General features: G+C 30.2%; 1 protein-coding gene across 1 annotated transcript in view; it reads right to left on the reverse strand.

The window, feature by feature from the left end:
• The window catches only part of LOC142330698 (uncharacterized), a 126331-nt gene extending 108238 nt beyond the window's left edge, over positions 1 to 18093 (reverse strand). The window contains exon 1 of the mRNA XM_075376144.1: positions 17958 to 18093. Within this exon, the coding sequence (XP_075232259.1) occupies positions 17958 to 18093 (136 nt within the window). The remainder of the gene's footprint in view (positions 1 to 17957) is intronic.
• Between the last annotated feature and the right edge of the window lie 5847 nt (positions 18094 to 23940).

Consider the following 23940-nt stretch of genomic DNA (forward strand, 5'->3'; position numbering starts at 1 on the left):
ATTAGCCGGTTCTTTTAGAACCGGCTAAAGGAAAAATTCTAATGTTCTACACAAATATCTACATCTTCAGTTTCTTCACCTCTTCCTTGAAAACTGTACCGTTACTTGAAAAAAATCCCAAATATTACCCCTGTTAATCTAAAATCTTTTTTACGAACTAAATAATAATTTATATAATTACCTAGACCATGGAAATTTGCAGGAACCAGTTAAAATTATCGCGCATTGACCTACAAAAAATACATGATTAACTTACAAAGTAGGTATCAAACAGACAAAGATAAAATTTTATCTAGATGCTCATCTCAGTGAAGAAAGAGAGTTATTCACAATTCGGCTTGGAATTAATGGAGAGCAGCCGAACTATAACTAGGCTTTCATACTAAGAATGTAAAAGATAAATTGTTTTATGACATACATTTCACTCAAGTATTTTAATAAAAAAATTATGATAAAATGAGATGAGAGTAATGCAAAACGTTTCGATGGTTAAAAAAATTATAATTAGGGTATATTAATTACGTTTACGTGTAATCTTGTATTCTAACTTTGTTCAGCTATTCTTACTTCGGAAAAATTCGAAAGATAATAGATAGAAATACGGAATAAAAAAGAAGATAATTTAGTTTCATAATATTTTCACGATTGTTATCAGTACTTAAAATCGAAATTAATATTTAATTAGACCCTGATTAACTGGGAAGACACAAAAATGGTACATACGCGGTGTGTGAGAAAAGTAACGAGATCACTGCGAGCGATCTGGCAACACTGTTTCTGCCGGTCTGTGCTAGACCGGTTTGTTCATCCCTTCCACATGCTCAGTACGAGTTTCAACTCCGTTTAGCTAACACATTATTTTTGACAGCGCCATTAGTGAAGTTGTGTGTTACGAAAATGGAGCATCGGAATTTAGAGTAAAGTTGTGCAATCAAGTTTTGTGTTAAACTCGGGGAAACCGGAGTGTGACCTTTGAAATGTTGAAACAGGCCTGTGGTAAGCATTGCTTATCAAGAGCACAAGTTTGTCGCTGGCACAAATCATTTTTGGAAGGTCGAGAACACGTTGAAGATCAACCTCGCTCAGGGAGACCTTCAACTTCAAAATCTGACGAAAACGTTGAGCATGTGAGGGTTCTTGTGAGATCAAACCATCGTTTAACAATAAGGATGATGAGTGAACAGTTAAATTTAAACACTTTCACCGTATATCAAATTTTGACAAACGATTTGGACATGAGAAAGGTTTGTGCGAAATCGGTGCCGAAAAATCTTACAACGGAACAGAAGGGCAATCGAAGAAACGTGTGCGTTGATCTTCTTGAGAGGATTGACGATGACCGAGAATTCTTCAATCGTGTGATCACAGGAGATGAATCCTGGATATTTGAGTACGATCCTGAAACAAAGCGGCAAAGCCAAGAGTGGCACATTCCGTCATCTCCTCGACCGAAAAAATGTCGAATGAGCAAATCAAAGTTCAAAACCATGCCGATTTGCTTTTTTGACAGTTGGGGTATCGTGCATAAAGAATTTGTTCTTCCAGGACAAACTATCAACCAAGTGTTTTACAAAGACGTTCTTGAAAGGCTCAGGAAAAGAGTGATTCGCGTGAGACCAGACATTGCAGACAAGTGGATGCTTCATCATAAAAATGCCCCGTGTCACACGGCCATTTCCATCAGGGAATTTTTGACCTCAAAACGCATCCCTACGGTTCCTCAAACCCCCTATTAACGTGATTTGAGTCCTTGTGACTTTTTCCTTTTCCCGAGATTGAAACCTGTCTTAAAAGGACGTCATTTTGGAACTTTGGAGAACATTCAAAAGACTGTGACCGACCAGTTAAAAGCCCTACCAGTTGAAGCCTTCCATCGCTGCTACCAGGAGGGGGAACAACGACTCCGCCGGTGTATAGCTGACCAAGGGAACTACTTTGAAGGGGACAGTATTTTTGTTTGAAAAAAAATAAAACTTTGGTAAGTAGAAAGTCAGTCTCATTACTTTTCTCACACACCTCGTAAATTAGAGCCCAGTTAAATTTAGAGTAAGCGTTAACAATGGCTGATACATTTAAACGATTTTCTGATAGCGTAGAGCAATCCATCAAAACAAATTTGATGTTTCTATAATTTCAAATTAACAAAATGTTTTTGTTAATAACGTAACATAGTATTTATAACCTACTATTACCTATTCATCAATTACATAAATAACAATTAATAATAATAATAATTATAACTTAAATTAGGAATGGAGACATTTACTCGTATTAGCAAACCAAAAATTTAAGCAGTACTGTAAAACATTGAGCGTTTTATAATTCACTTTTAATTTTTATTTACTTTTTGTGTTGCAAGATATTAAATTTCCTAAGTTATAATATAATTTCCCTTTTTTGGTATAAAAAACATAATCCAGTTATTATTATTACAGGGTTATTACAAATGATCTTGCAGATACAAACTTGAATAATTTACATTTAATAACACTCACATACATGAAAATAGCCTCAATGGAAATGAAAGCTCAAAACCTTTCAGTGATTGGTACAACTGTCGGGTAGTTATTGATTTCGTCGCTAAGGTGATAGGAGAGAAAATGGCTGCCAACGAAGACAGGAGGGCTTCTTGTGTACTGGATTTTCATGTCTATTATAACTGTGCTAAGTAATTTTAGAAGGAAGTTTAGTGAAGATGCACCAGTATTCGTAAGGGATATTTTGATTTTAAAGCAAGAGGATACATCTGTAAGCGGCCGTCCACCAGTAAGCGAGGAAACTGCAGTGCGTGGGTGTGAGAGTTTCGTACCCAAGTCCATAGAAATTCATAACTGGTAAAGGATAAATATAACAAAAAACTTTTTGAGTTTTCCTTTCTACTGATACTATTTTGATGTGTCTGATTGTTATTACACGTGAGTTATTAAGTTTGTAATAGGAAAGATCATTTATAATAAATACCCCTATGTATTATAATTTTATTTCAGGTCACACTGCTTCACAATAAGCTGTGAAGCCAGTTAAAATTTGGCAGACTGATTTTCTTTTTCTCAGGTTGTTCATCCGGAAATAATTTTTTCATTTTTTTTTAAATACCAGGACCATCGTAAGGTTGATCATCATCCTTCAGAGGATGAGATGAATTACAATTTTTGTAGCGTGTGAAAATGCCATTCCTGACACCGGGACTCGAACCCAGGACCTTCGGATAAGAGGACGAGACGCCGCCACCACTCGCGCCAATTCGGAAATAATTTAGTTAATTGAAATTTAATGATTAAAATAAACAAGGAAAATGGATATTTATATAAAATTAAATCTGTTAAAAAAAATATTTAAACTGAATTTGAAGCTATGTCCTGCAGGATCATACGACAGAGAGATATCGCAATGCTTATTTTTATCGATAAGTATCATAATTGCCGAAATTCGAGTTATAGAAGTTCAGGTAATAAAGAATGATTCGTACGAGTATCATAGGCTTTAATTAGGTCAAATTTAGATAAATATGATCTGAGTTACGTAAGTTCGAATTATGCTGAATTTATTTTATTTTGTAAAAAAAAAAACAAGAACTGAAATCCATCAGCTGTTTACTAAAAGAGACAGTGACCTTGTACGAAGGTTCTTTACAAGTATTTACCCCTCCATTCCTTTACCACGACTCTTTGTACAGTAATGATTCATTATCAACACACTTCTCCTTAACAACCCCCACCATATGCGAACTCCCACCCTAATTTTTTCAAGTCCATTAAATTACGGTAATACGTTATAACACAGGTGTAACATGTTACGATATTTAGTAACCCATACCGATGTTACCACATAATCGTCCTCATTAATACAACTTATATGTTCGTTGATAGAATGCGTAACAACACCAACAACCTTTAACTTCCTTCCTAAATCAAACATCCTTCTTTATTTCCTTTCCGGTTTTTTTCCATTATTATTATTATTATTATTTCTTATCTTCTTTTTATTTATTATTTTATGCGTGACTTCCTTCTTCCTCACATTGTTGTTATAAATGCGTGTGCATATTTTTTTATACATTTATTAACATAGGTAAACAAACATATTAATACAATCAGACGCGAGCATAGAGACAGATACTATTCATAATTCTATTAACTGAGAACATAGGCGACGCTTAATTAACAACCACTTTATTTTTTCAATATGAGGTGAGCTTTGAAATTTTTTAGTGTATGAAAAACTGCAAAACCTACTCGTGATTCGAACTCAGAATCTTCTGGTTAAAAGGTAAAGACGTTATCACTACACCTAGAAGCCGGCGTATAATATACACAGCATATATTTTTTTTTCCGAGTCGTTAGTCTGTTGACTGTTTTAATGTTATTTTGCATTCCTTCTCTCTCTTCCACGTAAATATATTAATTTCAACATATTTAGTACATATATCATCAATTACTTATTTCATTTACAACAATCTTTATATATATATATATATATATATATATATATATATATATATAAAATTATTGTTGAAATATATATATATATATTTCAAATAAATGCATACCAACCAAAATATGGTTGCATTTAATTATTAGCAGCGGGAAATAAAGATTATGAAAACAACATTAAAACCCACACGATTTGAATAATTATTTTTTTATAACAACTGAAATTTTTAGTATTATTTCGTGCCTTTTTTTTAGTAGGAAATCATTTTTTAAATAATACTTCCAAGCAAAATTATAAATTTTATAGATTTTAACTATATTTTCCCTTAATTTTTTTTTTAAGCGTAATTTATTTAAAACTAAGCGTGTACATTACAGATGTGTAATGTACACCCATGTACGGAAAAAAGCAATTTAAGAAATGATATTACAGAGCAACATTAAAAATCTTTTTTTGTTTATCAGTGCAATCAATAAAGTCAGAAGAATTACATAATTATAAAAGTGGTATGTTTTTTAGATCTTAAATATTTATATTTTATATGTCAACATAAATTTATAAATCAAGTAAAACTAATTAATTAATATATATATACACTACAAAATTAATATTATATAGATATTTAATACAAGTAATCCAGAGATATTATTATTTATTAGATTACGTAATAACCAATTAATTTAAATAAATACATTAAAGAATTTTAAATAAAATCAATATTATAGAATTAGTTTATTTCAAAGTAATATTTGTTTCCTGTTTAATTAAATTACATCAATTAAAAAATGTGCTATTTCCGAAAATATTTTTTCCTACTTCCGTAGCAACATCAAAAAAGTAGTATAAAATATTTACTATTGTGATTAGATAAGAAAAAAGTAAAAGTAGTAAAAAAAAAAACATACTTCCATTTCACGAATATGCGTTTAAAATAACGTAATAGCAGATCATCTAGTTCAGTAGCTGAATAATTAGAAATAGTAGATGGTAAATAAAAGAAATTTATTTCAAATTTTGATAAATACCAATAAATGTTTTACATTTTATTATTCATGCGTTAATGTAAGCAAGAGTGCTTAAAAAAATTATTTAATTTATACTTTCAAAATGTAAATTAGAATCATTTTTACAAAATAAAACTAGGAAGTAGATGGCCAAAATACGGCCCGCTTAATGAATTTATGCGGCCCCCGAAAAGTTTTTCAATATTAGCTTTTTTTATAAGCAACTGAATAATGGAAAATAGGGAATTTTATAATAATTCAATAAATATTTAGTAATCTTCAGCTCAACTTATATTTGTGGACAAACCTTTTCTTTAAAATATCTAAATAAAAGTACAGCAAATTCCATAATAAAGCTTTGTTTACTTAAATGAATCGTTTTTGTGTTTAACATTTTTTAATTTTAATATTTCGTTCGGTCGTGGAAAAAATTTTCTTTCCAATTCGGCCCGGAGGCAAAAACTGTTGACCACGCCTGAGGTAGACGGTGTACCTACTAAATGAAGGAAAAAGCGATTTAAAACAAAATAATGGGACGAATAGGATACATTTCAACCCTAGATTAATTTTAGAAGAAAATAAAGAATAAAATCAAACTAAGAATAAAACATTTATAGTTTAAAAGGGCCATTTTGTAATGAAAAATTACAAAAATTATGAAATACAATATTTCATATTTTAATTAAAAAATCAATTCCTTTCTATTCTATCCTTAGTATGTAGTTTCAACGTATCTATTACATTTGACATTATTTCTAATCGTTGTCTGATTTTACTGTTCTTAACGTCTAAACGCTTTTCTACCAACAAATTTACCAACTCTGAATTCTTTAATAATAGGTATTCTAAAAAGTACTGAGTCTTTTGCTCACAGATAGCGTTTGCATATTCTGGCAGAAGTCGAGGAAGATTACCATGTATGCAATCATGACTTCGCCAATGGCTTAAACATCTATCACCAGTGTTAAACCATTTAGAGAAAACTGGCTTTAAAAAGAAGCTAGACGTTTGGATGCCACATGGTTTGACTCAGAAAGATTTACTAGATTGAATTTCTATCTGCGAATCTTTACTGAAACCTAACGAGCGGAGTCAGTCAGGAAACTCATTTCGAGTAATAAGCGGAGTTCTTAAGGGAACAAGGTCTAAATTTTGCTGTGTTAAAACGTTTAGTGGGAAAGTTTTGTTATAGTGGTTGTTTTGCTCGGATCTGAGACATTCGATAAATTGACTCAATAATAGTTAGTGCTAGGCGCGGGCATTCCGCAGTTAGGCTTCTAGCTTAGTTCCTGAGGGCGACGTGGTAGCTGCAGGTGTCCGATGTCTTCTTTCTGAAGGCATAAACTTAAAAACTACTTTCGGGGTGAATTTTACCGATGTAGATGTCCCTCGGGGCATCTGCATCGGTGGCATCTCTGCGGGGCCTGAACTGAAAGCTGTGGTGTGCAATCAGTTTAAGGGCGAGAAGATGTCCTCCGTTAAAGCCACTACTGGCTATGAACGGAGGGGGTGGTGTAGCGACCGGACACGCTACGAGGTGGGATCTTCTCCCCTCGGGAGGGGGGGGGGGGAATCGAGATGAAACCTAACGAAATCGAGCCATTTTTGAAGCGGTTGATTACGAGTGATGAAAAGTAGTTAACTTATGACAACAATGTGGGAAAAGATCGTGATCGAAGCGAGGAGAAGTTTCACAGTCTGTGGTAAAGCCCACATTGACGCCCAGAAAGGTTATGTTGTGCGTTTAGTGGGAATGAAGAGGCATCGTGCATCATGAGCTGCTGCCGCCAGGAAAAACGGTAAACTCAGTCCTGTACTGTCAACAATTAGCGCGATTGAACCTAGCAAATAAAAAAAACGGCCTGAACTGGTCAAAAAAAGGGTGTTATACCACGCCGAAAAGGCCAGACCACATATATCTTTAACGACCCATCAGAAATTGAGAGAACTTGGGCGGGAGGTTTTCACCGTATAGTTCGGACCTGGCATCGTCAGATTATCTTTTTTCGGTCTCTACAGAACTACCTGAATGATGTTAAGTTAGTTTTAAAAGAGGCATGTAAAAACTAAGTTTCAAAACATTTTTACCAAAAACCACAGAAGTTCTACAGCGACGGGATTATGGTAATACTGGAAAAATGAAAGAAAGTCATTAAAAAAAAATGGGTATATATGGTCTCATAATGTTATTTTCCAATAACAATAAATATATTCACAAGTTTGGTCTACAAAGAGCTCAATACAGACAACCTAATATAACTCAGCCTTTCTCTTCTTCATTCAAAAATCTGTTACTGACTTTTAAATTTTCCAACCTATCTTTAAACCTCTTTATTTCATACTCTTATGGGTAAACCACATATATCTTAGTTTCTAGTATCCACATCTGATATCACACAGCGGTACATATACTCCACATAAACTTTTTAAAGAATTTCTTTCTTATTTAATACCGGAAGATTTCTTTCCCACATAAACGCTCTCCTGGCTTTTGATACCTTTGTGATTCTACTGCTTAAATAAAAAACTCTGAAACTTCTGGTGTATTAAGACCTCATACAAAAATATAATTTCTCGTTCTGTTGCATTTGATCAGTTTGTTTTATTCTTACTTATTTTAAAACATTTCTCATTTCTCGTTACATCTTTAACATAATCCTTGTTTTGACCGAAACAACAATATAATCAGCGAATCTAAATAATTACAACTTTTATCCCCAGACTATTACTCTGTTCAAAAACTTTTCTTTTAATTCTTTAATTGCCTTTTTTTTTGTTCACAAATTACAAAGCAAAAAGAACAGAATACATTGTTGTCTCACTCCTTTACTTATTGCACCCTGCCTTTCCTCATTATCTACAAAGAAAAATAGGATTGAACAATAGAGAAAATAAATTTATAGTTTATATTAATACCAGATAGATTCAATAACAATAGAATATAAAAAAAGTCAAACCGCAAAACAGAAAATATGAAAAAAGATTTAAAGAACCGTATTAATTTCTAATTGGACTAGAATGAACACGTACAAAAAAAAAATTAAAAACTGGAATATCTCAATCCAGGGAAAAAATAAAATAACATTAGTTGATGTTATTTTTTGTTTAAACTAGGAACCAGTTCGAAGTAATGAATGATATAAAGTCAGTGGAGAGTGAGAAATTCAGTTTGAAAGACAACAACAATAAAACCAAAAATAATAATAAAATAAAACAGAAAGGAGAGTAAAATTCATTTCTAAAGTAGAAGAATATAAATACACCAGAAGTTGTAATTATTTAGGAAGGAAAATTACAAAGGATAAGATAAATAAAGATGTAAAAAGGAAACCTAGAAACGGAAAAATCTACTATTGCTAAAAATAAATTTAAGAAATAATTTTTTTTAAATATTTTTAAGGAGGCTAGCGATTATGGCAACGAATTTTAGAATAGGAAAATTAGATAAAAAATGAAATTTTAAAATATGATTTAAAGAAGGATAATAAAAAAAAATAGTTTAATAGAAAGGAAAATTAAGCCGTAATAGATTTATACTAGACGATTACATAGTACACGGTTTAATTTGGCTGATTAGGAATTATTATTTATACATTTACTAGCAGATAAAGATTACGGCGTTGAGAGATAAAAGCTAATCATTATTGGATAAAGAAACATTTTACTGGATAAATTAATAATATAACAAATGTCTCACCTGTTTTTGCCGGTATATCACTTTCCGATATTGATATGATATAAAAATAATTCATTTCAAGCTGTGGATGACATTATCATCAGAACGCCGAATAAAAAACAAACTATTAAATTTTAATAGCATTTTCTCAGTCCTTCTTTAAGGAAATAAGTCATCGATTATTACAGATAGCCAAGTAACAATTTAGAAAGTATAGGTGTAGGCGTTTGAATCAAATACAAAACGAAGATGAACCGAATTGAATATCTGTAGTTTGAAAAAAGGAAAGATTGATAACTGTAATCAATGTAAGCAGAATTACGAAAAGATAACTCTGAAAGTTCAAAATTATATGATCTGATAGGAGCCTAACGTAATCAGACCCGTACAAGATGTCAATAAAATAAATATTTTTAAAAAAAGCATTATTTACCTGGATTAACGACATTTATTTTAAGATTCAAATTTATAAAATTCTCAAATCTGTTTTTTAAATGAATTCAGTACACTGATAAATTTATTTGTAAAAAAAAAAACGACTGACAACACAGCTGTAGGACTTTCTCGTCACGAGGCTTACACGCGCATACACACACAACTTAATTTAGAATGTAAGTGCTACACTAACGCTCCTTGTGGTAACAGAGGGTACAATCGATACAGTATACCCACTTAGCCACTAGTTTAGAGAATTTTTTGGAGTGGGGATGCGATTTTGTAAAAACGTTTTTTTGCAAATATTATTTTTTAATTGTTAACAAATGTACTTAAGAAAAATAAGACCTTAATTACCGAAATGTCGAGATACTGAGGATGACCTTGAACTAGTGCCTCACTCCCTCGACTTTTAAATTGAAAATTTAATAGCATCAGTGCCTCTTATGTAGAAGTAATCTGACCAAGTTTGGTCAAAATCGGTCGAGTAATTCTGGAGATATAAGGTGATAAAGGGTGCGATACCGAACACACACACGTATACATGAACATTACCATCCGGAAAATTTTCATCCGGTTTTTTGGTTCCTTAGATGTCAAAACGCCAACATCCTGTGAAAACCGTATATGTCCAAATTGGACCGATTACAATACTTTCTCTTCTACAGGTACAACTTGGCTATAGCGCTAGACGGGAAAGTAAAATAAATGGAATAAAAGGCAAAATCATTTATTCATGTTGTTAAAAATATTACAATATTATTTAATTATACATGATTCTTTGTGAAAAAAAGCTAATGTTTTTAGTTACGATATTACAATAGGGTTGAAATTTACACAAAATAAATGAACCAGATTTCTTCTAACTAAACAAAGCTTGTTCTCAATCGATAAAGCCAAATATTATCTTCCAAATGAATAAAATAAATATAAATAATTTAATTCAGAGCTATCTCTTCAACTTCATAATTTTCTTTTAATGCAAATACATTAAATTTTTAATAAATTGTATTTATATCCGGCTATACACTTAATAGTAAGTAACACAATAATAAAATAATAAAAGCTAAAAATTATTATAGTGACGAAAATATTTTTTGATAATACTTCGTTGAAAATATAATATTTTAGTCCGGAAGTATGATTTTGGACATATTTTCCACAGTAATTATATTTGTATCTATTACTATTATATTTTAGATATTCTTTACTAGAATATAAGAGAAAAGAAAGCATGGTACAGCGTAACTCATTTTTCATCAAAAAATAAACTGATGTTATTTTAGTAATGCGTATGATTAACCGTTAAAAATTATTTATTATAAAAATACAGTATATAATCTCTTATTTTTGATGCTGGCTTAACCATATGATATAAATAAATAAATACACATATAATAAATGTAGTTAATTTACAATGTTTCCAATTTATTTCATCTTAAGAACTAAAATAAATTGGTAACAAGCTAGATTGAATCATTATGGTACAAATGAAAAAGATACCAATCTGGGATTTGATGTTTGATTATTCATTATTTTTACAGCAAGACACTTTTTCTGAAATGAAGGATCGTATGAAGCCCTTTATAAACTGATCTTCCTTACCGAGGAATCTATTTACCCTAATATAGTATATGACAGCAATTTTATTTAGACTGGTAAAAAACGTTTATTTGAATATTAAAACTCAAATAAATCAGCAACACGTGTACTCGATTCCAAGTAAAAACAGCGAGATCTTTGTTTCGATTTGAAACTGTTCTATCTAATCTGTTTTGAGTAACCTAGTTTTTATTTTTATTAGCGTCAAGAATTTTAACTATGTAAAACTGCATATATATAAAATCGCAATAATTTAAAAAATAATATTTCGATTTTGGTTAATTAAAGAAAGTGACATAAAGAAATAAGGCAACTCATTTCATACTTAATAAATCGGTTCCTACAGATTATTTACGATAATCTGTACGTGGATACAAATTCACGGTCGTAGGGTTGCACACCAGAACATTTCATCAAAGGGTATGTACGAGTATATGTTCCTTTCCTGTGTATGAATACATGTTGGTAATTTTATCTCTATTGTAGTTCAAACTTAACTTTGATTTGATAAGAAAGAATATTTTAATTTTGTAAAGACGAATATTTTTATAAAATTAAGACTAAGACAGGGAGAGAAAGAGAGAGAGAGAGAGAAAACAAATTTACTAAAATTTATTGCTAATATTGAAAAAGTAAATTTACAATCACGGATAATTTAAATTTACAGATAATTTAAATTTACAGATAATTTAAATTATCCTAAATTTACATTTAGTATAATTTGGCCTATCGAAACCATTAAAAATTGCCGACCACTCTCAACATGATAAACATCAATCTAAGCAAAATGATAGATATATCATAATATACCGGGTAATACATTCCACGTTATATACAGAGTAACTCACGAAGAATGGAGAAACATTCAGAAGACGAACTACTGGTGAAAATAACGAGAAAAACTCATATAAACATAGGTATGAAAACGCACGCTTTGTTTTCGAGTTACTGATAGCGAAATATTTTGCCCGGTTTTCAGCTCTTCTAGTAATAGAGGCCCTTTTGTAATTTTTGGGATCGAAATTAAGGAGTGAATTTGGTGGATTTTTATGCAATTTCAGCTAGGAAGTAGAATAAAACAGATCAAAGAAGTATAACTTCAGTACTTTTTAAGATATCCGACGTAAAACAAAAATATTCGGTGTCGAAAAAAAGGTTAAGTTTGTAGTACTATAGCTTTTTTAAATGACTAATAAATGTGGAAAATTTACCAAAGAAATTTGTAGGAAATTTAATTATAAAAATATTAATGTAAATACAATCAATAAAAATAAAATTAAAACTTTTAAAAATCAGTTTTTTTATTGAAGCAAAAGAGACGAAAAATACACAGAAAATCGCATATTATTCTTTCAGTACCTAATAAACATTATTCTTAATATAGAAAAATAAAACTACATGAAATGATAAATGGTAACAGAATAACAAACCTCAGTTACAGTAATTATTCAAAATTCGCTCCTTCACAATGTACATGGCACTCTGCCCGACGTAAAATATTTCCGGTGGCTTTCCTTATCATCTCAGGATCGTTTTGTATAAATTCAATAGCATTTCGTATTTTAATACGTAACTCTTCTTTAGTATTAACTTTTTGTCGGTATACTATCGTTTTCATATATCCCAAAATAAAATAATCTAGTGGCGTCAAGTAAGGTGATCGTGGTGGCCAATCGATTGGTCCACCGCGTCCAATCCAGTTTAAGAAATTAGCATTCAAGTGATTTCTAGCAACTAAAGAAAAAAGTGGAGTTGTACCATCGTTCTGGAAAATTATTTGCAATCTAGTTTGTAAACGTACATCCTCCAAAAGAGTTATTATTTTTCAAGAAATAAATTATTCTCCTGATATTCACGTCAAGCAGCTTAAGAATTTCCGTTATAAAATCCATAAACAAAAATTATATCGGTATATTGCTCGTAAGAAAATTGAAACGGCTTTTTTTATGTACAATATGATAACACTACACTTCTTTTATCCGTTTGATAATTTATGACAACAAATTCAAATAATTAAAAAACATTTTAAATATTTTTAAAGTAACACACATTTCGATTTACATTTTTACGTAATTAATTCGTTTTACCTGTGTATATTATTGAATATACACAACTAAAATAATTCTTTATAAATTTTGTATTTAAAAAAAAAAAATTTCAGTAATTAGCGTTTTTGTTTTAAAAATAATGTTTATGATACATAAATAATAATAAGATTTTCTGCCATTTTTTCGTCTGTTCTGTTTCAATAAAAAATCGATTTTTAAAGTTTGTAATTACTTTTTATGGCTGTATTTAACTAAATGTTCTCAGAATTAATTTTCTTTAAGTTTTATTACTAAATCTTCCGTATTTATCAGTCATTTAACAAAACTAAAACTACAAACCTAAAAAAAACGAATTTTGTGTTTTACGTTGGATGTCTTAAAAACTACTGAAGTTACAGTTCTGGGACCTATTTATCCTATTTTTAAGCTAAAATTTCATAAGAAACCACCAATTTTACTTCTTAATTTGGGTTCTAAAAATTACAATAGAGCTTCTTTTTATTAGAAGAGCTGAAATCCAGGCGAAATCTTTCGCTAGCCGTAACTCGAAAACAAAGCTTTCCAGACCTATGTTCATATGAACTTATTTCATTATTTTCACCAGTAAAACATGTCCTGAAAATTTCTCGGTTTCTTCGTAAGACACTGTATAACTAAATATTTTCAATATGAAGTGCACGCAGCCTTATAAAAATAAGTCTTTCAAAACTACTGAAATTAATTTTAATTAACCTACATTAACTATTAGCCTATTAACCTAGAATAATTCATTAATTAGCCTACTATTTCTCTTGTCTACATGTATGATATCTAGATAGATACTCGAATATCAAAACAAATAAATACTGAAACAAAAAACCTAAATCGTGGAAATTCTTAAGATCCTCATATCTTAAACACCGATTCAGTGAGCGTCAACCAAAATCCACAGAACATTCCTGAGAAGATGGAAGATAATAGGATAAGGAAGAGAGTTGGTTAGTGCAAAAGCGAAAAAGACCCTTTACCCGCAGAACAAATTTACTATCTTGATCAGAAGTAGTCTTTCTATTACTCGATCGCCTCCTTTTCCTCCATACCTTATCTAATCCTTTATTCCGTGAACGTGGATCTTTTATCCTGATTCCATCTACGGTTAGTAACCTTCTGATAAGACGGCAGAGCAGATTGAAATTTAGTGAAGTTATCGATCCTGTATGCCGGTGAAATTTAAAGAATTTTATTCCTAATTGGACAAAAAGCCAAACTAATGACCAAAGTGCCTACTCAATAAATAATTCTTGTTTTCTCCCTTCAATAATTCTCCCTTCAGTTTCTGTTTCTAATCGAGCTCCTCTCGCAATGCGACCGATAAATGAACAAGTTATTGATTTCTACCGCTTGAGTCTTGCATTTATTCTTTTTTTTTTTTTTTGATTTGAACCTTCGGCATATTCTATTTATCAAACTCAGAAAAAATTGTTACTGAAGGTAACATTTTCCGATTATATATACATATATATATATATATATATATATATAAAAACGCACACAAATATTTAAAAAAAAAAACATTAAAAAAGACGGGATTTGGATAATTATTCCAAAGGAAGAGATTTACAAAACGATCATCCCGATAACTAATAAATATAGAAAGAAGAGAATTTCCTTTCTAGGACATATTTTCAGAATGGAAGAGACCAGACTTATCAGACGGATAATCGAACTTTTCTTGAACAAGAAAAGCAGACCGAACTGGTTATACGAAGTACAGAAAGACATGGAGGAAATAGACATAACCCGTGAAAACCTAAAAACGAAAACCAGAAACTATGAGAAATAAAAAAATAACATTCCTATCAAAACCCAAGAAAACAATAAGTCGGGTGTACTCTGAACAAGAAAGGGCAAGAAGATCTAAAACCCTTAGAAATTACTGGCAAAAAAGAAAAGCTGAAAAACAACAAATCAGTTAGAAAAAAAATGAACTAAAGTGATCCATTATGGTCTTAAAAGTAAAAAAAAAACGCACAAAAAGATCTAGAATTCTATTTTTTTAATTTTCAACTAAAATAAAAAATCTGACGTATTTATTCTAATGTTTTCAATCGGTGATCAGGTACAGAAAAACAAATTGTTGTAATGTAAGCCCGTAAGATGAGCGTGGCTAGGATGCTGGGTTGTAGTGCCATTAAATAAATATAACTTGACAAATAATTGAAAAAAAATCTTCATTTTACAAAACAAATTAACTTAAAAGTATAACAGATTACACAGTACAATGTAGCAGATTTCATAAATGTTTAATACTTCACGCATGTCTCACGTTTTACTAACTTTACCATTTTATTAAATTCTCTAATATGTTAGACGGGCGTAAATCGATATAATAAAGAATAATTGATATAAACAAATTTTAATTTTAATTTAAAAATATGCCAGATTTTGTTTTTTTTTGCGCGGGAGGGTTATAATGTCATACATAATAAAAGGCAATTATTGTTCTCCTTAAGCTTCCATAATCATTTTATAAATAAATATCTATTTGCAAAATTGTATCAATTTAATGAACTCACAACAACAAAAAATTACATAAAAAAAATAATGTTTTCATAGAAAATAAAAAATATTGCAATTAAATTTTCAATATATTAATATCATAGAAAAAATAATTTATTTTTAAATATTCGTCTACAGAAGGAAAACTAATGGCGTACACTACTCAAACAATTCTGAAATGAATTTCATAGTGAAAGAAATAGGAAAAAGGAATTCTTAATAAAAATAATAACAATAATATCAACAACAAAATAATTTTAATAATCAAAGAAAGATAATTTGTTTACATCATATTTTTCTTACGAAATGTTATTTTCATTTCATAATAAACTATTATTATACATTTTATCTAATAAAAATAACATAGACGTTTAATAGTATTATTCAGTAATTGTCACTATGATCTTTTTTATTGTCAATTAAACGCAAATTGATATGAAATCAAATATTTAAATATACATATATACTAGCATCCCCGTCGGGACTTTGCCAACGCTATACCGGTTACTTGATTTTACCGTTTAGTCTGTCTTCATAAGATTCATGCTGTTGATAATAATAATGATAAATAAAAATTAAAGCCTAATCAATATACAAAAACTATCAGTGAACAGTAATTTCTTCAGAACAACAATAATTACTACAGGATCCGAAACGTTGAACAATCTGAAGAATGCGGTTTTCAAAATAGTCGGCTTCCATATTAAAAATAGTAGTTGTAGCTGGTTACCTGTCTTTCGTACGGGTAAAACTGCATTTAGTCCGGTTCTTAGTGTTACCCGACAAACACCACCAGGAGGTGACCGTACTTTGTTTCTCATTCTTTTTACAGACTTTTTGAAGAAAAATACGGTATAACAGTTGACCGATGGGATTGGGAGGGAATGAAATTGAATTCTCTTTACGTTCTGACGAAAGTACATATACATAGGCCTACGTATAAAATTTGAGGCTCAAAAATTTCCATAATTATTCGTCAATTCAATTTAATCAAATCAAGTCTTTCGATTTAATTTGATGAAATTAAAAATTTTAAATTTGATGATTGGTTGAGTCGTTCCTGAGTTAACTCAATTTAAGGTCGATAATAGACAACATAACCTCAATTTAAGGTATTTTTTTCGTCGCATGGTGGATTAGTGGATGAAAATAATTTTTCTTTACGTTTTTAGGTATGAGGATATACAGAAATACCATTGAAGTATAAATTTTTGTGGCTTGAAAATTTCAAAAATACTGGATCAATTTAATTGAAATTTAGTTACGCTGTAGTAGTGTATCTGAAGTTTGCATTGAAAATTAGATGGATTGTTCGTCAGTTACGCTCAATTTAAAATCAACAAGATTATGTTGACTTTTTAGTAGTATATTTTTTATACGCACTTATACAGAACGTCACTATAGTGAGTTTAAACTTGATGCTTGTATGTAGGGTCCGCTCGTTAATAATTATTTTATCAAATTACGGTTATAATAATTCAATTTTCTTATAAACAGGAAATATATTTTAATATTAACACTTTGACTCCTAGGGGTATATTTGGTAAATCTTTCCCAGAACCTAGAAATTTTTTAACTCAGTTTTGGACTCTCTAGTGTTTCAAAATTGATATAAAAACAAAGATTAAATTTTTTTTCTTCAGTTATTTGTTTTTATAGGTGAGTGTTTTATAGATACTCACGGTCCATATAAGAGTTTTGCAATGAGAATGTCACCAGAGCCCGCGAGGATTCCTGAAATACTCAACTGATGTAACTAACAATGAAGAAAATTTGTTTTATGTTTTAGATTTTGGTAGAAAATTGTAGTATGAAAACATAAAGTGAAACAGTTACAAGTTTATGAAATAAAAGATCGTAATATGAAAGGAAAAACAATAAGATACATGGAAAGAAAATCTATTAGTTTTATTACAAAATTAGAATCAATTAGAAAATAATGAATAAAGAAAAGCGTTCTTTTGTATTATGTCACAAAAACTATTTCTTGAAGCACTTATGATAATCAAAAAAACATTTTATACACATGAATTTTTTTTGTGAACATGAAGGGCAGGCAGGTCGCCCTTCATTGGTTATTGTTATTATTCTATTGTTAGAATATTCTATTGTTATTATTCTATGTTATATTCATTGGTTATTGAAAATTTTTCATAACATGAAACGCATCTACCTTTTCTTAGTTGTAGTAGACCTAGCATAATTATCCATACACTCACTGTCACTTCCAGAAGTCATATCAGAGGTATGAATTGATAGACCATCTGTGTCACTTAGATTGTGAAAAATACTGAGTGAGCTATCATCACTGTCATAAGAGCAGTCTAATTCCATTCTTATCTCTTCTTCATCCATTTTATAAACATAAAATAAACCACAATTCACGAAACAATCACAACTGTTTAACTAAGAAATAACGAATTATAAAGGTAAGAATAGACGTTCTGACTGTAAACAAAGAAAACACACAAATTCAGCAGCTGTTTTTCAATAGCCGGCAGTGTAGCCAACTGGTGAATTTTTTAGAACCCAAACTCGTTTTTTTATTACCAGGGACCAGACGAACAGATAGAACCATTTAAAACAATGCTAACTGTGTGGCTGTTAGATACACGATCCGTTGAAGTGTGCCTCTACCTGAGTATCCAGTATATACTCATGGGCTGGCAGTCAATGTTTACTGTGTATCTGTGTATTTTATCAGTACAACTTTATTTTTTTTTTAATTTTTCCATTTTTAGACCGGATGAATAATCTTAGTAAATATTTTAAATATAACTGAAATATTATTTAAATTAAATGTGGAACACTAATCATAATAATACTATTATTATTAATAATAATAAAAACAATCATTTTTAAAGATGTAAAACGTATAAGTTTAAATGCAGATTTAAAATTTAAAGTCCATAGGTGAATCACCTCACAGAACGAATGTAAAGATTTATTGCCAGCAAATGCAGATATTTTTACCTATATGGAATCAAGGGGATATGCATTTTTCTTAGCGTTACCTATATTTTTTTATGTTATATGCGTATATAAAGAGCAGCCGTGCCAATAATAACAAACCATTAGTTAAAAAAAAAGAAAAACCTACATTTCCGACATACAACATATAGTTAGATATACTCTAACTTTCTCTAAACATAGGATATATTTTACAAAAACCCGTATAACCCATATCAACTCCTCCTCCCTTCATAACATTTTAGAAACACGTCTCTCGTTTGAATATATATATATATATAAATACATACACCCTCATCTGCTTTCATGACCCTTAAAACTGACCGCAAACCTCAAACCTTACCTAATACCACAAATCGATTACACCCACTAACCACAGACCACCTCATCAATCCTTTAGTTCCTTTACTACCGAAAACTCATATCGCCTCTTAACAATTTTAATCTTACTTATATAATCTAGATCAATTATTTAAATCACATAATTTTAACATTAGCTTATTCATTAAAATTTTAATTTTTTTCATTATATTTTGGGTTGCAAACATTATACTTTTATAGCAGCCTAGTTATGGATAAAATCCACCATCATACTGATATATATATATATATATATATATATACAACGCTGAAATATACGTGACTTGAATACCTTGCCTAAGTACAATGAATAATTTTATGATTTTATACATAGGTAGTGAATATTTATACACAGTATATTAAAAAAATGTTACAATCTGAAAAAGAAGTATTATAAGTAAAAAAAAGAGATGTAAGCATCCTGTTTAACTCGTTATTTAAAATAAGGATATCTTACATTTTTTGAAAAAAAAAAAATATTTTGAGATAACGTGCATCTTGAGGAAGAAATTATTTTTTAAATATGTGAACAATCAGTCAGGAATGTTACCATCGTCCGGACATTAAATACAGACAACACATAAAAAATCTTGCTAACTGGTTCAAAAGGGATCTTCCAAAAACAAAAACAGAGAAGATAGATATATAAAAAAAAAATCCGGGATCAACTTATCGAAATGGGAAACCTAGATATATACTAGTCACTTTGCGCATTTTATTTCTTATTAACAGAATTCTTAAAGCCGAATCGGCGTTAAAAACACAAAGAATATATACAATACTATTAATCTCCTTAATAAATATTAATTATTTATGGTTTATAGTATCCAAGGAAGGGATATAGAAACGAAAATTAAGAGTTACAGAATGCAGTCAACTAATCAAATATTATTGGTTACGCTATGGTGATTAAGAGAATCCAACCAGTACAACTAAACCAGATTCTAACTAATCAGCAATTGAGATAAGACATACAATTTTGATTTGATTTTTTTCCTTTTATCTACTTTACAGCAGGTTTCCTACGAATTAAACCGCTTTCGGGCCCCGAAGAGTCTCGATTCCTATTCAAACATCGACATTCATTAGTTGTCTCGCCAGAATATAATTTCCTACCTCTTGAATCCGTATTCTTCTTGGCCCTTCTTTTCGTTATTTGAGCTTTTTCGGTTATCTACTATAAATCCATCTTTTCCTTGTACATAGCTGTAAAATACCTGCTGTTTCCTTTCAATTCTCTCCGCAACTGTATAATCAACACCCATTTCCTCATTCCTAACCCTATCGGCCGGCCTCCGTGGCGCGAGTGGTAGCGTCTCGGTCTTTCATCCGAGGATCCTGGGTTCGAATCCCGGTCAGCTATGGCATTTTCACACACGCTACAAATCATTCATCTCATCCTCTGAAGCAATACCTAACGGTGGTCCCGGAGGTAAAAAAAAACCGTATCGGCTCAAGATATTGTAGACACACCACACCACCTTTCTTTGTTTCTCTCATTCAGCTGCCAATACTCGGGATCATAAATTGTTAAACGTTTTACTAAAGGTCTATAAACCATTAACTTGGTGTTTTTTCCGATGTCGGTTAACCAAATCACTGAATTAAACTTCCTACTGTCTTCTGACAGTTCAGCAGATCAACATGTATCTGATATTACAATAGTAGTTTTCATAGAATCAAGATACTTACATTGTTCCACAAGCTTCTCCTTTTTAATCGATATTTAGATCTTATCAATCTAATCAACCATTAACTTTCTAATCAACTAGGCTACGTCTTCGGCATCTCCAGCAACAAAAATCTGATATCTGCAAATATCAAGGTGTAAAATTAGCTTTTCTCCATCCTAAATTCCATTTTGAAACATTCACTTTTCCCTTTTAATCAGGTAAATTGTAATAACTTAAAATAAATTTTAACAAAAAATAATTTGAAAAAATATTATTGTAAATTATATCTTAATTTGACACTATGATACGTCTACGAGTATATAGAGTTTTACCCTTCTATAGGCTAATTTTTAAACACACTAATATTTAATATATGTGCATTAATATTGGGATACATACAAAATTAATCGAGTCAAAATTTCTAAAGAATGGAAAAATACAATCAAATTTTAATAAAATATTATCATTATTAAAGGATAAAATAAAATATTCCAGCCAAGTAAACAATCAACTAATCAACAATATATATATATATATATATATATATATATATATATAGATTTTTTTCATTTGATTAGTTTAAATAGAGTAAATTGAAATGAACTAATTATTTTCACAAAGGGACTTATTTAATGAATTAACAAAAAAATAATATATAATTTTAATATTTCTCAGAAAAATGTAAACTGAAACGAATGAGTCATCGGTTCATAGAATATTCCTATTGACCGGCCGTACTGAAACAGGTAATTATTTTATTAATTACAGTAGTATAACGTAGGATAAAACGATCCATCAAATCCAAAAAATGATTGAATCAGTCAACCGATTAACTTATTTTTTTTTGTCTTCAGTCATTTGACTGGTTTGATGCAGCTCTCCAAGATTCCCTATCTACTGCTAGTCGTTTCATTTCAGTATACCCCCTAAATCCTACATCCCTAACAATTTGTTTTACATATTCCAAACGTGGCCTGCCTACACAATTTTTTCCTTCTACCTGTCCTTCCAATATTAAAGCGACTATTCCAGGATGCCTTAGTATGTGGCCCATAAATCTGTCTCTTCTTTTAGCTATATTTTTTCTTTCTTCATCTATTTGCCGCAACACCTCTTCATTTGTCACTTTATCCACCCATCTGATTTTTAACATTCTCCTATAGCACCAGATTTCAAAAGCTTCTAACCTTTTCTTCTCAGATACTCCGATTGTCCAAGCTTCACTTCCATATAAAGCGACACTCCAAACATATACTTTCAAAAATTTTTTCCTGACTAAATTAAAATTTTTTCCTGATTAAATTATAATTCATGAAAATGAGTTAGTTGAATATTTAAATGTGTTGGAATGTAAAAAAAAAAAGAGTGATAAAATGTAATCAACCAATAAAAAATTTAATCCTTTGTATTATTTTCAAGCAGGAATCCAAAAAATCCATAATTGCAAATTGAGTTTATTTGGCTTTTCTTCCTTTAAATTCCCTAAAATGTATATATCATAAATATTAGTTTATTAAAGTAATGCAATAAAAGCTATCATTTATATATTGGCTGAATAACAAGTCACACATTTATAGACCTAGAAAAGGCATTCGATAACATAGACTGGAATAAAATGTTCAGCATTTTAAAAAACTACGGTTCAAATACAGAGATAGAAGAACAATCGCTAACATTTACAGAAACCAAACAACAACTGTAATAATTGAAGAACATAAGAAAGAAGCCGTAATAAAAAAGGGAGTCTAACAAGGATATTCCCTATCCTCGTTACTTTTTAATCTTTACATAGAACTAGCAGTTAATGATGTTAAAGAACAATTTAGATCCGGAGTAACAGTACAAGGTGAAAAGATAAAGATGCTACGATTTTCTGATGATATAGTAATTCTAACCGAGTGTAAAAAAGATTTAGAAGAAACAATGAACGGCATGGATGAAGTCCTACGCAAGAAAATAAACAAACTACCGCATGAAAATAAACAAGAACAAAACGAAAGTAATAAAATGTAAAAGAAATAATGTAGATGAACTACTGAATATAAAAACAGGATAAGAAAAGATTATGGAGGTAAAAGAATTTCGTTATTTGGGAAGTAGAATTACTAAAGATGGACGAAACAGGAGCGATATAAAATACTGAATAGCACAGGCGAAACGAGCCTTCATTCAGAAATATAATTTGTTTACATCAAAAATTAATTTAAACGTCAGGAAAACATTTTTGAAAGTATACTGTAGTAACACTCTTTATACTACATATATAAAAATTGAGAGACACTGCATTAAAAAACTACCTATCATGTAAAAAAATGGTTTTTACAAATAGAACACATTAAAAAATCTTTACATTAAAAAAAGAATCACGTAAATCAAATCGTTAAAGTAGAAGTCGCATGCAAATAAAAGAAAATTAGATGTTCTATTTTCTATTTTAAAATAATTTTTCTATTTAGGGATGTGCATAGAGTACAATAATGAATAGATATATAAAACGTTTAGAAAAATTATTCACTTTTTTATTATAATAAGACTATTAATAATATCATTTGCTGAAATTGTTAATTAATGATATTCATAAAAGAAAATAAATCAATCCATTTACTACTTCATTATTATATTTCTGTCACCATGGTATCTGAAATAGTTTGTGATCTTTTCCTCGTCAATAGTGTGTGTACTTCAGTAAACCATAGTTACTACTATTCTGTCTTTTGTAATTTAGTTTTTTTTCCAGGTTTCTATAAAGCATGAGGGTAACGAACAGTGCTGGAGTCAAGAAGGCAAAGCTCCTTAACCAGATAAGAATGGCGAGCGAAGCGAGCTCTGCGCCCCTGAGTTCGGTCCCGGGGCGAAGACCCATCGTAAGCTCGCTGGCTGAGGGAAGCCTCGACCGATTAGTAACTTTACATTTAAAATTTTAAGAACCAATGGATCTGAGAATTAACGTCCAATAAATGAAAAAAATATTTATAAATTTTCTCAAAAAAAAAAAATATATATATTAAAAAAAATTGGTTTCATATTTCCCAATATTTATAATGTAAACACACTGTAACAACTTAATATACATAACATACAAAAAAAAACTCTTTGAATTTTTTATGATTTCTTGGGGAGGACTGGATCAAAGAACCCAGAATTTGTATTGATTATTTTCGAATATAGGGAAGCAACTATATTGTGCCACGAAAAAAAA

The sequence above is a fragment of the Lycorma delicatula genome, chromosome 9, assembly GCF_047948215.1.
Source record: "Lycorma delicatula isolate Av1 chromosome 9, ASM4794821v1, whole genome shotgun sequence".
In the NCBI taxonomy this organism is placed as follows: Eukaryota; Metazoa; Arthropoda; class Insecta; order Hemiptera; family Fulgoridae; genus Lycorma; species Lycorma delicatula.